The following is a 15,564-nucleotide window of genomic DNA, read 5'->3' as shown; positions in this document are numbered from 1 at the left end:
ATTTGTTTGAGAACTGCATAAACTGCTCATTAAGATGATTACAGCTTGGGGTTTTAATTGCCGTAATTAACAAACGATTCAATGAACAAGGGACACAGATAGATGATAGCGGGTTCTGGTAATTGTTCTCGCTGGTAGCTAAGGACAATAAATATTTATGAAGGCGAAGACAGTATGACATTGAGGTGAGAGACACAGCCTATTGGCATGCTTGTGACATATAAACACACACAAAATCATAGCACTGTAATATATGTGCCAGTACCGTGCCTAAACAGGACAACATTTTTCGTAAAAGGCAGTTATTAATTCATGGCCATGAGTATATCGTACTACAGGTCAGTGTTAGTTTTTATATATCTTTTTTCTTACACTTTGCGTTGTTTATCAATAACGGCGAATTGTTTCGGCTGCATTCAATATTCTTTCGAAATCTTGCTTATTATTACGTATAACATAAACGTTGATATATATGTATATATATATTTATATTGGTTTGAGTTTAAAAAAATGTTAGCTTCAGCCTATATCTCTGCATCAAACTTTGATTTCTTTTTAGACACCTTTTCGCAATGGTGTTCTAGTGATTATTTGCTTCAGCGAAAAATGAATTTGTGCCTTGTTATTCTGTGTTTTCAAAGCAAGCAGCGTTGATCTTGAAATAGAGATGATTTTGCCTCATTATTACTTGATTTGATTTACACTTATTTCATTTATTCCTTACAAACCCAGGGAGAAACACACTAGATAGTTGGAAGCTTGGAGTAATTCTCCAAGTTGGAAGGTTGGTAGCAAAGTAGTTTGTAGCTGTAGTGTGATCTGTGTGCATTTTTGGCCAGCACACAGATCATAATGATCATTGTCAGCACGCCTGCTAGGAATGAAACAGGGCGTTTGATTTTGAAATCGGACATTGAAGAACAGGTTGCGTGATCAACAGTCGAATTTACAAAATTTTGTTTAAATAGAAGTATGTACATGATTAGGAAACATGATTGGATCATGTGTGTACATGACGCATATCATCTAAGCTTTATACGGTCTTTTGAGTAAAAGTTCTAAAAAAATTTAAAATCAGTTTCCATTGTTTTTTTTTTCTAAATGGCAGTTTGATCAATAAGCTGATGTTGGCCATAAACTGAATTTGAAGGAAATTTCGATCACAGTTTTATGTAAAACAATCTTCCGATCACGTACATTTTGAAATACATCGAACATTATCGTCATCAATCTTGTTATCAAAATATTTTTCAGTCGGAACAAACAAACTAAATACAATTAAAGATAATTGTAGCGTATCTTTGTCAATATCTATATATAAATATTATTATTTTTATTATCAATTATTATCATTATGTAATCCGAATAGGCTAACCCGCATAATATGAAAAACGCAGATTTTCTAACGCGTACAGTGCTGCCATCTCGTTTACAGATAAATCGAGATACCAGTGTATTTGTTACCATAGCGACCTAGCTTCGTAAATGCATTATTCCCTGCGCTAAGTGTCGAATTACGTTCGTTGCACGGCCGCGTTTTATTCTTCATCTATTTTGACTTCAATTTTCAGTCGAAAAAGCCTTGGAAATTTACGGTCAGATTTTAGTTATTTCCAGATCTTCCCGTTCGACCTACGCATGATTATTCCACATGACTAGGCCTATAGTTCTTCCACAGTATGACACATCTTACCTCGAGAAAAAGTTCACGAAGCTTACTGATAAGCCGCGATCACACGAGCATTTTTGGCCCGGGTCAAATTTGGTCTGTGCCAAACGGCTGTTCACACCGGTGCCATTTGGGTTCGGGCCTAATTTGGCCCGATCAAGAAAATTGGACCATGCCCCAGCCAAATTTTAACGCGAGACAAATGATTGCGTTTGAATTGCAACTGGTTCTGGAAATGACCCACTTCACTTAGACACAGGTCAAAATTTGCTCAAGCCTGATCATCTCTGTTGTCCGTGTAATCGCGGCTATAGATTTTATATTTTAGCATTTTACCTCACACTCGCTCAGACCTCGGAAAGGTGCGAGACGACCCGCTTAGACCATTCAACTGCATTCATTTTTATTTTGCAAGCATCTTCAGCACCGCTTTTAGACACGTTTTCCATAGTTGCTTCGTTTTATCTACTTGCAGCCCTCCGAGTGCTATGTCCGGGAGCGGTTGGATGGCTCCACCAGGCAGGTAAGTTATCGATTGCGTTCTCGATTGATTGTATTATGCTTTGGAATTTTTTAGATTTTAATTGCTTAATAACTGCGTAGATACACACACCCCAGTTATAGATGTTAGTTCACCGTATATGTACAGTAGACACCGCTCAAGTCGGATCCGATTACCTGGGATAGAAATATTTTTGTGACACTAGCCGCGATCACGCAAGCGTATTTGGCGTGGAACAACTGATCCCACGGGTGCCAAATTTGCAGGACCAGGCCCGAGCCAAATTTTAAACACGAGACAAATGATTGCGTTTGAATTGCAACTGGTTTCAGAAATGACCCACTTCGCTTTGTTTAAGCATTGTTTAGTATCGAGTCAATGGTTTACGTAAGCACGCGCGCACTAATTAGGCACGAGCCAAATTTGGCTCGAGTCCGATCCGTGCCAATTTGGCCCGGTTGAAATCTTCTCCGTGTGATCCCAGCTTTACGCTCCGCATTAAATTATTACAAATTGTAAGATACATATGTAAATGTGTAAAATGTCATAATATCAGGGGTAGGCGCTCAGGAGAAGTGGAAATGCTTGTAAAATGAGACAAGTGCATTCATAAATGACACGTTCACCAGCCACTGATTCTAGTCAGTGCACTGACATGGACGTTGGTCAAAATCAGATACACTGAATGTCCCTATTTGATGCTTTTTTCTATGAATATTTCACTCGGGGGCCCATTGAGACTTCTGGTGGATCAGTAATATTTTATTGATCTTAAAATAGGGATTGACCTTGTTACTTATTTAATTTTCTGTGATTTGTTTTGGTTAGGTGTCCCTTACAAATACAGCCCACCTGTCGTTAGCGAAATACCGGGTTTGATATCAGTAATATTATCAGGGTATATTAGCTTATTCGAGGATGCGATAACGAATGAAACATTGCCTACATCTCTTGATGATTATCATTAGCTTCAAGTTAAAGCAAACCTCACGGGAGTTTAAGGAATTTAGGAAAAAATGGCCACGGAAAATATGGCTTAATTAAAGATACATAGAATGAATTCTGTAAATCTAATGACATTATCTTTTTTTCATGAGCATGATGCAAGTTATAGTACAAACAATTGGAATACATACCTATCAATGAGTTGCGACAATTCAATGACATCGAGTTCAAAATTGGATAGTGTGTGCAACAATGCAGAGGAAATCGTCGATATCATGATTGCCGGCATCCGTAGTCAGTGCATAGTTTTCATAATCGCTCCGCAGTGGGGGGACCGCGATCAATGCCCTTGTGATTCGTTTAGCTGGCCGCATTCTCTCAATAAACTTGAGTTATTTTAGTTGAAGAGCATGTATAGCATCAATGACAGATATGATCGTTGTAGGCCTATGTGAATTTTGCCGATAATTTATAGCTAACTAATTCAGAAATTGATCTGATAATCGTCAAAAGATCGATGCATTTAATTCTTTGTAGTTTAGTTTACCATTTAGTTTCATTTTTTTCCTTGGGTCATTTTTTCCTGGCTATTTGCTCCTTGGTTCTTTTTTCCTAGATAAATCCTGGCAATTTTTTCCTTGGCCACTTTTTCCAGGCCCATTCTTTCCTGGCCATTTTTTTCTTTGGTCCTTTTTTCCTAGATAGATCCTGGCTATTTTTTCCTGGCCTATTTTCCTTGGCCACTTTTTCCTGGTCTTTTTTTCTGGTCCATTCTTTCCTAGCCTATTTTTTCCTTGGTCTTTTTTTCCTATATAAATCCTTGGCTATTTTTTCCATTCATAATAGGGGTTAAGAACTTTCTTGATATAAGACGAAACTAATCCCGTGATTAGCTATGCAACCCTAAACCTCTGCGACTCAAACTTGAAAATGCGTTCTACCTTCGCAGACCGTTATGTAGGCTTACACGGTCTGAGGCTTTCGCAATCTTTAGATTAGCCCCATAATACGATATAAAATCCAAGGTTAGATCTCCTATAGCTATAGGCGCAGCTATAGATATGGAGAACAATTTTTTCGAGCCAAAATTGAAGACACGTTTTTCATACAAATAAAAAATCGGGAATAGATATTTCCCGTCTCGGTGCATTAGCTTCGCGTTCAAACCAATCGATGGGTTTGAAACGCATTATGAAATTTCTATGAGATACAATATATGCATTTGAACGGGTCAATATTTGAATTCATTGTCTATCTATCTACCTATCTAGCTGGAAACATACTTTAGACTATATATATGTATACATACACATACGGAGATGCTCGCTCAATATCGTAAATGAAATTTTCGATAAAAGGGAGTTATCTTGTATCGACGACATTTTTGTGGACTTTCCGTTATTTGTTTAACCGGTCGACGGCCGACGACACATGATGCCGTGTTAGTTTGATTTCGCAATGCATCGTAAATGCTTATTTCATCACGACGACGACCGCGTATCAATAGCAATTAGCAATAAACGCCGGCATCAAAATATGATGTTACCGTACATACACTGGTAATACCGGCGGTTATACGTGTATGCCGCGTGTTATTTTCATTAGTTCATCGGATATTTTCTGTTTTGCCGACTTCACAATTAGTGATTGTTAAAGTATCGGAACAAATACGGAACATATTTGGACTTGGATTTCTCAAAATTATTCGCGAACTGTACAATTTTCAATTTCGGGCGTACGTTTCGAGTTTATATCGCGTCGTATAGGATTCTCACCATTTCGCGACTTCGCCGCTGTAGCCGATGAGAACGGGAATTGATGGAAATTTCGCGCACAATTTTCACTTGTCTTGGACTCCGTAGGTATTGACTTTCACACCGTTGCGATGGATGGCGAGTGAATGTGATAACTGGCTTTTGACGAGTTTATCTATCGCACCTTATTACGTACTTGTACGCAACCGCGTATGTGTGTATGTGTGTGTGTGTGCGTATATATATGTAAGCAGTTTGGGTGGAGACTATTTTACGAAGGAAGAGCGCCTATGCGCGCATACGTACGTCTCGTAATTTGCAGTCGCCGCGTTGCCGAAACGACGAATGGACGAGGCGATTTTTTTCTTGAAAGAAACGAGAATTCGAACTCGATATCTATACGTATATACGTAGTTTCTCGTGTATGAATATTTTATCGCGGCAATCAGTTGTTTTTGTTATCGCGTCGCGCGGATGTATTAAATGAATATTGCCGGGCGATTTTTTTCCGTGTCGTCAAATCGATATGTCATCGTTTCTCGGTAGTAACAATGAACCTTTGTTATTCAGGTAAACACTTGTGTCGTTGAATGTGTATATGTGGCACCGCTACCCCTATGTAGTCGGTCGACCTATATCAGACATAACGTCTTCCCTCCCATCTCCTCACCTTCATAATTCGATATAACACAAACATGTTTTTGTTGCCAAACTTTTCGAGGCACTTAAATGTTTTTTTATATCGCTATAGCGATGGCATCTGTTAATATCTGATGACGATTTTTCAATTCCATTCTAAGTTTATTGCTCAGCGGTGATATAGGTGATATATTCATCTTAATCTTCGATCTAATTATTGGTAAAAAGCAAGTTTTCTCCCATCATTTGAATTCTATCCAATACAGTTTTTGCCCCTATTATTTTTTCCGCAGTCCTTCCACGATTTTATGTGGGAAATATTCAAAGAAAAAGAAAGCTATGTTCCTTTCCATTTTGATAGATATATGATGTGAAAAAGTTATATCTTATTTTTCCCCTTAACCATTTCATCGCTGGTTAAATCTGTAAATTTAAAAATCGCTTATTTCTTAAAATGTTTCATGCATTTGGCAGTGAATTTGGCATAACATGGACAGTGAATAGTAGTGAATTTGGGTGGGCAGTGGTACAATGAACCTTGTTAAAGCTGTTTCGATTGTTTTTGAATGGATAAAGTGAGGACATGTTGCCGTAAAAAAGTTTTTTTTGAGGGTGAAAGCCTTAAAAGTGCTTCTCAAATGGCCTTGAATTCTGGTTGGCCGCGAGGCGATGAACCCTGAATTATCACAAACCAATGTATGGGACCGGACAGATCGGCGTTAAAACAGTGAGTTTATTCCGAAGCAAATCATGAACTGAGAATGGATCCTGATGGATAGGAATCAAAACCATGAGTTGGTTGACTGTGGCAATCGACGTTTCAACAAATACCACTAAGTGATGTATTGTGTATGTAATGTACCGGTACATTATCACGAGAAGCCAGGCCCACTTTTGAGACCTGGTATATTCAGGAATCGGTCATTCTGTCATATTTCCAAATCTCCTGTTGCCGGTACATAGTAGTTATGATAGTTATCGTCAAGGCTAAAGATTTATTGCCAGCCAACAATGATAAATCTTTTCACGGTTCCGTTCAACAAAGATACCATACTTACTAACATATTTGGTATCATTGGAAAGCTTCAAACTCCTGCTACATGGAACTGAATTTTTTTCCCAAGGAAGCTGGTGCATTTCCTTGTTAACTGGTCACCAATGTATATACCATGGATGATTCTTTACGCGGTCAATAATGAAACTGGCCCAGTGTCACATCATTCGATTGGATTTATAAATCTGCCATTTTCCTACCAAATGCATATTCGCATAGCTACCAACTGTTCCTGATTTTCAGTATTTGTTACTCTACTATGATGAGAAAAACTGATTTGATATGTTTGATGCGTATAGAAATATGAAAGATGTTGCTGAGGGTCTTATTGTTGATTACTGATTTATTTGAACATTTTCTTTCATATTTCAATGCAACGTTACTGAAAAAAATTCAATTTGTTACTAATAGTAGATTTCAGAGGTTGGCAGCCCTGGATTCATGATCGACTCTGACCCCGTGAATTAGATGAAATCGTAAATCTTTGCCGCGACATGATTCAGATTTATCAGTTTTTGCTCCGATCATATGTTCCTAATGTGAATCGTATATCGCAGGGATTCACGATGTTCCAAACTATCATAGGTAGACTTAACTGATCAATATTCTAGAAGAAAAGAAGATTAACATGATTAATACGTGCGTTCGCCTATACATTCGGTCGCGGTAATGAAATTGAAATCGGATTTTATTCATGCGAGCCTGATAACGAAAAAAAAAATCCGAAATGAAATATTTGCGTCGGCTCCTGAGATCTTACTTGAAATTTCGGAAGGCTCTATTAGAAAAAACCTGGAGTGTATGGGAATCCTGACGACTCATACAGGGTGGCGACTTATCTGGGAATCGGGGAAAAGTCGGGGAAATGTATCTTTTTTCTTAAGATGTAAATAGTTAGGGAATTTGGTAAAAGAGCTAGATATCAGGGAAAAGTCAGGGAAAGTTGAGATTGTTAGGTCACGAGTAAAATCAAACAGTTTTCATCTATGGCTTCCATATTTGAGAGTGTTAATTGATTGGATACTTTGGCAGTCAGGGAAAAACAATGTGCATGTCAGGGAAAAAGCAAGTTAGGTGAAAGTGACGGCCCTATTATAGAAATTTGGAAATCTTACTTATATTTGATACATTATGAGAAAGGTGATGCTAGGTTTGGTTGTTTGTGAAATCGATAGCACTCGGACCCGGTTCCACAGTCATGTGAGTAAGGTGCAGTGGCCCAGTGGTTTAAGCCACCGGTCACTGGTTTCATCAATCCAGGGTTTATGGGTTCAAACCCTGGTGGGTACAGAGTTTCTTGGTCGAAGGTTCTTCTCTGGTCTCTCCCTGTTGGGAAAAAGAAACATCGAACCCGCTTATAATGCCCTGCGTTGTGCTTAGCGGATTGAGGGTGTTAAAAAAAAGAAAAAAATGTGAGTAAGGGTCAACTCTAGAGTTAGAATTAGTGAGAGGCGGAGCCAAGAGGATGATGCAGGGGGTTCATACCCCCTTCGTAAAAATGTCGAGTTGTCCTGCAATTTCATGGGAAAATGAAAACTATTAAGTCGATACCTAAACTAGTTTAAATTCGTAAGATCGAAATTGGATGCTATGCCCTATTGTGGGAGTGTTCTCCCCAGCCTAAATCAGACCCTAGATCCGGTCCTGTATTAGTTCCGACATTGTAATCCCCCACAGTCGAATTTTAACCGAGAATCGCGGAACTAGGTCGGGCTCTACTCGTCGGTAAAAGCGATTAGCTATCTCATCGTCAGCGCCATAGCTATCTCATGTCGGATCGTAATTCGAGAAGGAGTCCCGGTATAATTTTTTTTTTTTTTTTTGAAAATAAATCCACGAAGTCGTCGTTGTCTCGTGGAGTCGTCGGTCGCCTAGCAACATTCGCTGCTACTACTACAACGGATGATTTAACGCATGTGTGGTTTGATTGTTTTACAGTGTAATGGAAGAGGATCATTCGACATCACCCACGAGCCTTCGTCAGCAGCGTATACAACAACAGGTAACCTATTGTAATGATCAGCATTTCTTAGTAACAGCGTCTAGCTGAATGTACATGTATATGTATATGTGAATGTACACGTATATGTACATGTACATGTGTATATTTGTAATCTATGGCAGGTTTCGATTGAACATATGCCAGTTTAAGGAATAGCAACGCCGGATTATGAATTCTATATGCGCAGGGGAGGCCATTGACCTGGAATAAGTAGGAAAATCTCAGGGAAAACTAGTGTGGGAATTTGATGAATTTTGCACCAAAAAAAACCGGAAAACTCTGGGAATTTGGATTGCGTGTGTCTTCATCGATACATGATTGGTGAATAATGAATGAATTGTTGCATTTGAAACCAATAAATTTCTCCATTCACCTGCCGCAGATTCACTCGCGGAATTTTGTCTGATAACATGGCTAAATCAGGGCAAACTCAGGGAATTAGTATATGGATGAAAAGTGGTCACCCTGTTATAGATTTTGTTATTACCTATTCCCGAATAGTGAAGTATTCCGGTTGAAACAAATGTGCCAGAAGAGCATTCCAGAATCGGTAATGGACCGATCGAAGCCTGTCTATAGCTAAATTGTCTACAGATTAGCAGCGGTGTGTAAGCTCACTTGACTCGGGGCTGGTTACTACAGGTACCTAGTAACTCTGGTAACAAAGCAGTCACAAGTCACACGTCGGCTGAATGTCTCTCTGAATTCAATTCAATTCAATTCAATCTTTATTCAGCATAAACATTAATAAAACATTGTGTGCAACTGATACAAATTCGGAAAATCAAGTATATACATAATAGGAGATAAACAAATAATAAAATGAAGCATAATTAACACTAATTACAGATGAGATAAAACATAAATGAAAATATACAGAACATTAATCGAAGAAATATTAGGACAATGGCAGACCGAGTTTAATAAATTTGGCTAGCTGAACAATGCTGGTTGTAGGGTGTAGGTTGTCGAAAGTGGAGATTAAACTATTATCTGAATGTCTCTCGATAGACATGTTCTGGATGAAACCATCTCACTGCTTCCCGCAGTGTTAAAGAGTACAGTACGATCGTTGATGTGCAAGACTTTGCATGGTTTTTTTTTATGATACGGAAGTTTTATTATGAATAATGATACGTTATATATAAACAACTATGTTATATAAAACTGAAGTCATAATTGCACAATATTAGCATCGAATAATAGAATAGCAACAAGTTCAACATCACATAGCCAAACCACTCATGAATAAATAATGTGAAACTCCCTTAGCAAAATGATCAATAATAATAATGATAATGATAATAAAACAATGATAATAATCATAATGATAATAATTGATTGATAAGAAATGTTAGATAATGATGTTAATAACAAATAGATGGTAAGATAATGATAATAACTGTGATTATAATGCACAATTTTGTAATGAATTAGACTTTCATCCGAAATTTACTGGGGGTTGTTCACAAGATAGCTTCGTTTATTCAGATGATGAAGAAAATCAATCCCGATGATAAGGTGGAGATTAGACTGAGTGGGTTTGTCTGTAGTTGCCGGGTAATTAGATAGCTGATTCGAACCTGATAGCGTCATCGAGACTCTGTACACTGTCAGAAGCACCTCTCACAGTTGCCAGTGACTGTTAGCGATTATAGAGGTTATGTATATGATGTTATATTGACAGTCCAGCGCAAAGGACTAGAGGTTATGTATATGATGTTATATTGACAGTCCAGCGCAAAGGACTGATCGAAGTAAAAAGTCACAGTATAGAAAAAATATAAAATGAACAATTCACATCTGTGAAGAACCTCTGTGATAAATCCGTTGGTTCAGAAACACGACTTTCAGTATCTGGAAGAAAATATTCTTAATTAAATGTTCTATATTTCCAATAACTTATCGCATCGCACAGTGTAATATACCACAGTCAAAAAGTTATTCAGTTTGAATTTGAAAATACTACGTTTATAGTACAAAGTTTATTAACCCTAAGAATTCATTTTAAAGAATTTATCGCCAAGTGATTTTTTGCGGATTTTTACCTGGGAGATTTTTAACCAGGGGATTTTTACCAACATTCGGCACAGGACCGTCATGACTCGTTTTTTGAGAGTGTCGATCTAGGGGTAAAATCTTGGGGTCATACATAATATTTTAAGAGCAAATTATTTAGAATAGAGTACTCTGGCAGTGCCACATTAATGGGATATATTTTCAACTAAATTTTGCCTTCGATTTACAATAAGTGACCTTTCCTGATTTTTTTTCGGACAAAATTTTCCCCCTTTTGACTTGAAGGGATTTGGATTAATAGGGCAATCAAAATTTTAAGGGTCGTACGGAAGTTTTGTACTACCCTCTGGATCCGAGTCCGTCACTGATCATGGCCACGTCGAAATGGCTCTTTTGAATTCAAATACGTGTAAAATCTAAATTGAAATTCCTGCGCTCACATGCTCGCATGTTCCGAAGTATAGTATTGCTGATTGAAAAAATTCATATACCAGTATGTAATCTAGCATATTTAAGCACTCACTCATTAATCATTCTCTTAGATATTGCATTTTCCAATTGACATATGACATAAGAATCTAGTTTCGCATTTAATTAACGTCATGTTCCGGCCTATTTTTGTATGATACCATCGTACTGTTATGATAAGCAGCATACATAGTGTTGCGTTGTAGTGTTAGCATAGCACGCTTTATTCTGGAAGTCTTCATATATTCTCGTTGATGAATTATTCAAATAACTATAGATATTTTTAATGAATTTTAAGTATGAATTATTTTGCGTCATGCAACGTTTTAGTGGGTTAATTTTTAATTTTGGCTTGATAAAACATATGTATGTGAGTATTTTCCCATTGTGGGATTTATGACATACTCATCTACGTGGAAATTGTGTATCTTCACGACCTGGAAAAGTTGAAAAAGAATTATTAGATTTAATCTCATTTAAGTTGTGATGACTAAGATATTGAGGTACAACCAGAGTTGCGTAGAGTAACCATGTAAAAGTAAGCATAACCATGTAAAAGTAAGCACTGTCCATCGTAAGACGAGAAGGTACACAGTATCCGTGTACGATGATGACGAGAGAAATCCCACAATAACAAAGCCAAAATTGAAAAATTCTATATCGGAATGATTGTATTTTGAGGAGCGACATTTCCGGCTAACAACTGTTAGCCATCATCAGGCGTACTGAATAATGGCTAACAGTTGTTAGCCGAAACGTCGCTCCTCAAATACAATCATTCCGATATAGAATTTTTCAATTTTGGCTTTGTTACTGTGGGATTTCTCTCCTGTCCATCGTAGCTTCCTCAGGTAAATTCGTATAGTCTATGCAGAAAATAATTACAGGGAGTGACACTAATTAGAGAGATCTGAGAAAGAGTTTATTAATATTGCACGGCAAATCACCTGGAGTGCAGGAAATACATACTCCGATTCCTAGTGCAGGAAATATTCATTCGCACATGCACACTCCCTTTTCCAGACAAACCTGTGTATGAGAAATACGGACCTCCATTCCAATAGTCTGATTGGTCAACAAGGGTGATTTGCCGGGTTAAAGAGGTTTCGATGCGTACTGGTTCTCATACCATCTTTACATTAATACGAAACTATGTGCTGTCGCCGTAAAAAAATAATGGACTTAAAATTTGGTGTGGTAGTCAATCATTGTGAAAACTAATGCAACGGCTATAAACGGGTGTGAAGATATTTATTGGGGCCAAACAAAATTTCAACCAATCACCGAGCAGGAATTAGTCACAATGGCACAGTTAGTAGAGCATATGACCGCACCTTATAGATCAGAAGTTGGAACCCCCCACGTAGTTAAACTACAGATTTTTTTCGTTTTTCCGACAGTTCCCGGCCTCCGCGGGTTAAGGATATCGATCAAAGTTCCTGAGGTGTCACATGGTCACCACAGGCATGGACATATACGTACCGCATAACTTTAATCAAATTGTCCGGTTAAATTCCATTTCCATTGATATAGATGAAAAAATGTGAAGTTCTGATTTAAAGAAACATGGTGGTTTCCTTTTGGGTTTTACTCTAGTACTGAGAATACTTCACTTTCAGCAATCGATACAAGTAATTGAAGCGATCGCTCGTATGTTGACTTAGAAGGGTTTTTCAAGTACCGTATTAGTTGCTTAAGTACATCCTCTTCTGAAACGTAATTTATCTTTCCCTTTTATTTTCAGCGGCTGCGCGTGATAGAGCAGCAGAAAAACAAACGTCGCCAGCCTGGAATGGTAAAACCGAACGAGGATGGTCGACCTCGTTCAGGACGTAAACCCGATGACCCTCGCGCTCCTCTAGTCGCCCCGAATCCGTCCAATAGAGCCAATCAGCAAGTAGTTCATGGTTAGTACGCTTATTTAGCGCCTGCCGACCAGTGGTCTAAGCCATCAGGTCGTATATTTCGGTCAAACACTGGTCTCATTGATTTTATATGGGTTCAAATCATCATCATGCACAATCGCATGAGTATTTTTGGCCGGTGCCAAATTAGGCCTGCAACAACTGTTCACATGTGGGTGCCAAGTGGGCCCGTGCCTGTTAAGCCCAACTGCAAAAGTCGGGTAAGGGTCAAATTTTTCGCATGTGAATTGCAACTGATACCAGTGACTCACTTTGCTCAAGTGGTTTAGGTTTGAATACGCTCTCTAATTAGGCACGGGCCAAATTTGACTTGGGGCTGACCTGGGCCAAATTGTCTCCGTGTGATCGTGGCTATAGTGGCAATAATTCAATGGTTTGCGTCTTTGCCCTCCCCTCAATGCAGCTCAACGTTTTTGGCGTTGAAAACAATTAGTTCAATTTAATTCAAATTAATATTTTGAATTCATGGAGTCTAGAAATGTTTTAATGGATTCAATTGTTAGCCGACTGTTGAACTGGTCCTTCCGTAGCAAAAAGGAAACCTCAAACCCGAGTGGCTCGAGAATCGAAAAACCTCGTTTTATCGTTTCTATAATAGACCGTTTAGTTTGTCAAATAAGTTAATTTCAATTGTTTTAACCCTGGAGTGAAACATCGAGAACTGTCGAAACTGGCTTTGGATTGTATTAAAAGTTCAACGTTTATCCACCTGTCGATGGTCGGAGAGACCAGCCTTTCGATAATTGAAAACTGAGTATCATCATCATCATCATCATCATCATCATCAGAACGAGAACTCGTTGAACTTGTTGATATGTTCTATGCCCTGTCAATATTTGAGAACGTTCTGTTGTAATCGTTCTATTCTATGGCGCGACGAAACTGCAACGATTGACTTACAAAAATCAATTGTTCAACCATTAGCGTTATAAACGCCAGTTACCATTTCGCATTTTATTGCATTATTCACGTATCCGTCGTATTTGAGTGCTCTCGTCAAACGTGCCCGAGCGTGCTCAGATTTTACAGTATACGGTTTCGCATTTCCCCATATTAGATACATTAACCTCAAGGGGCTGGTTTGATTGACTGCTAATAACCTAGTTTAACTCGATTCATTTTCAAATGAGTTAGCTGGGTGCCAAATTTACCCTTGCCTGTTTGGCTCAATCAAAAATGTCAGAACAGGCCTGAGCCAAATTTTAGCACGGGTCAAATTATTACTGGTTCCGGAAATGACTCACTTTGCTTTGTTTAAGCATTGTTAAGTATGGAGTGAGTGCTTGGCGTGTGAATGCACAATCTAATTAGACACAGACCAAATTTGACTTGGGCCTAATCCGTGCTGATTTGACCCGGGCCAAATCGTCTCCCTGCAATGGCAGCTTTATAGCGAGGTTTTAAGTCATCATTTACAGCATTCGAGAAATTATAGATCGGCTTTGATCAAATCTGAGAAGAATTTTGGTATCGACTGGTCCTCGCTTGCCATAAGCTGAATCATCGATTGCTGTCCTCATGGTTGAAGCGAATTGTTAAAACTAGAATTTGTTTTTCCAGCTTACGATGGGCCTCAGTCATATGATCTCAATAATCCTGACAGTACAACTACGAAAGTACAAGTTCTACACGTCACCCCCGATTCGACTAACGTTGACAGCGACAGCGACGATGACATTCCAACTATTAATGAACCAAGTAAGTTCTGCAATGGATAGATAATAGATAGAGCCTTTACTTTACGATGCTTGTATTACGTACGGATCGGAACACAATGGCATTATGAGCTGATTATAACAGCCGAATCTTTTTTGATGCCGTAAAAATCATCAAATAATGTTAAATAATGTATTATACATTGATGACTACTATGCCTTATTTAAACCTATTACTCCTCAACCCGCCCGAATTTGCACTCGCTCATTTTTCGCCTGCTACACAAAACGGTTATAGAACCCAACAGCTAAGGATAAACTAGACATCCTAGATGTTAAAAACTCTGTAGCGAAATCAACATCTTCCTATTTGAAATTCTCGAATGTTTGGAATATGAACGTAACAGATTTAAGTGCTCACTTATATTCAAGGAAGGCTGGATGAATTTCGGGCGCAAAAGGTCAAGATCTTTATGGTCTACCTCATCAAATCTTATATCATATGAAAGCCTTGACTATTTGCTACAAAATAAAACGAATTCGTGTATCTTGGGCGCTATATAGTGAAATTCCTGAATGCTAATGGGTTTAGGGAAACTGTGAAAGTCGATGTCCTCACTACGTCATCAATATCAGCGTTTCTAACAGCTATCACAATAGGTGTTTATTTATCAATTAGATAAATTTCATAACTCTTGACATTCTGTACCTACACATCTTTTCGTAAGGCCTTCACGTTATCATCCTGCCTTATAGGAATTCTGATTTCGATGGTATCGCCAGATTCTTGCTATGGTAGAAAACCGTGCCGTATTAGTAGACTATGCAAACAGCAATTCGCAGATCGGAATAAGACATTAGGCAAATCACTCACATTTTACCGTCGCAATCCTGCGCGATGCCATTTATACCAAGCGATCAGTACAAATATT

General features: G+C 38.3%; 1 protein-coding gene across 4 annotated transcripts in view; it reads left to right on the top strand.

Annotated features, from left to right (window-relative positions):
- LOC141905493 (protein king tubby 1-like) overlaps positions 1 to 15,564 on the top strand; it is a 46,858-nt gene that overhangs the window by 16,369 nt on the left and 14,925 nt on the right. For 3 of the 4 annotated variants that reach the window (XR_012619264.1, XM_074794375.1, XM_074794363.1), the window contains exons 2-5: positions 2,145 to 2,192; positions 8,502 to 8,565; positions 12,797 to 12,959; positions 14,538 to 14,675. Coding sequence is in view for 3 of the 4 variants with exons in the window: in XM_074794363.1 (XP_074650464.1) it covers positions 2,145 to 2,192; positions 8,502 to 8,565; positions 12,797 to 12,959; positions 14,538 to 14,675 (413 nt within the window). In the remaining variant the exon portion in view is untranslated. The remainder of the gene's footprint in view (positions 1 to 2,144; positions 2,193 to 8,501; positions 8,566 to 12,796; positions 12,960 to 14,537; positions 14,676 to 15,564) is intronic. The other variant, XM_074794383.1, reaches the window with a different exon arrangement.

Source organism: Tubulanus polymorphus, chromosome 1 (genome assembly GCF_964204645.1).
Source record: "Tubulanus polymorphus chromosome 1, tnTubPoly1.2, whole genome shotgun sequence".
Classification (NCBI taxonomy): domain Eukaryota; kingdom Metazoa; phylum Nemertea; class Palaeonemertea; order Tubulaniformes; family Tubulanidae; genus Tubulanus; species Tubulanus polymorphus.
The sequence above is the reverse complement of the archived record's forward strand: the minus strand, read 5'-3'. Positions and strand labels throughout refer to the sequence as shown.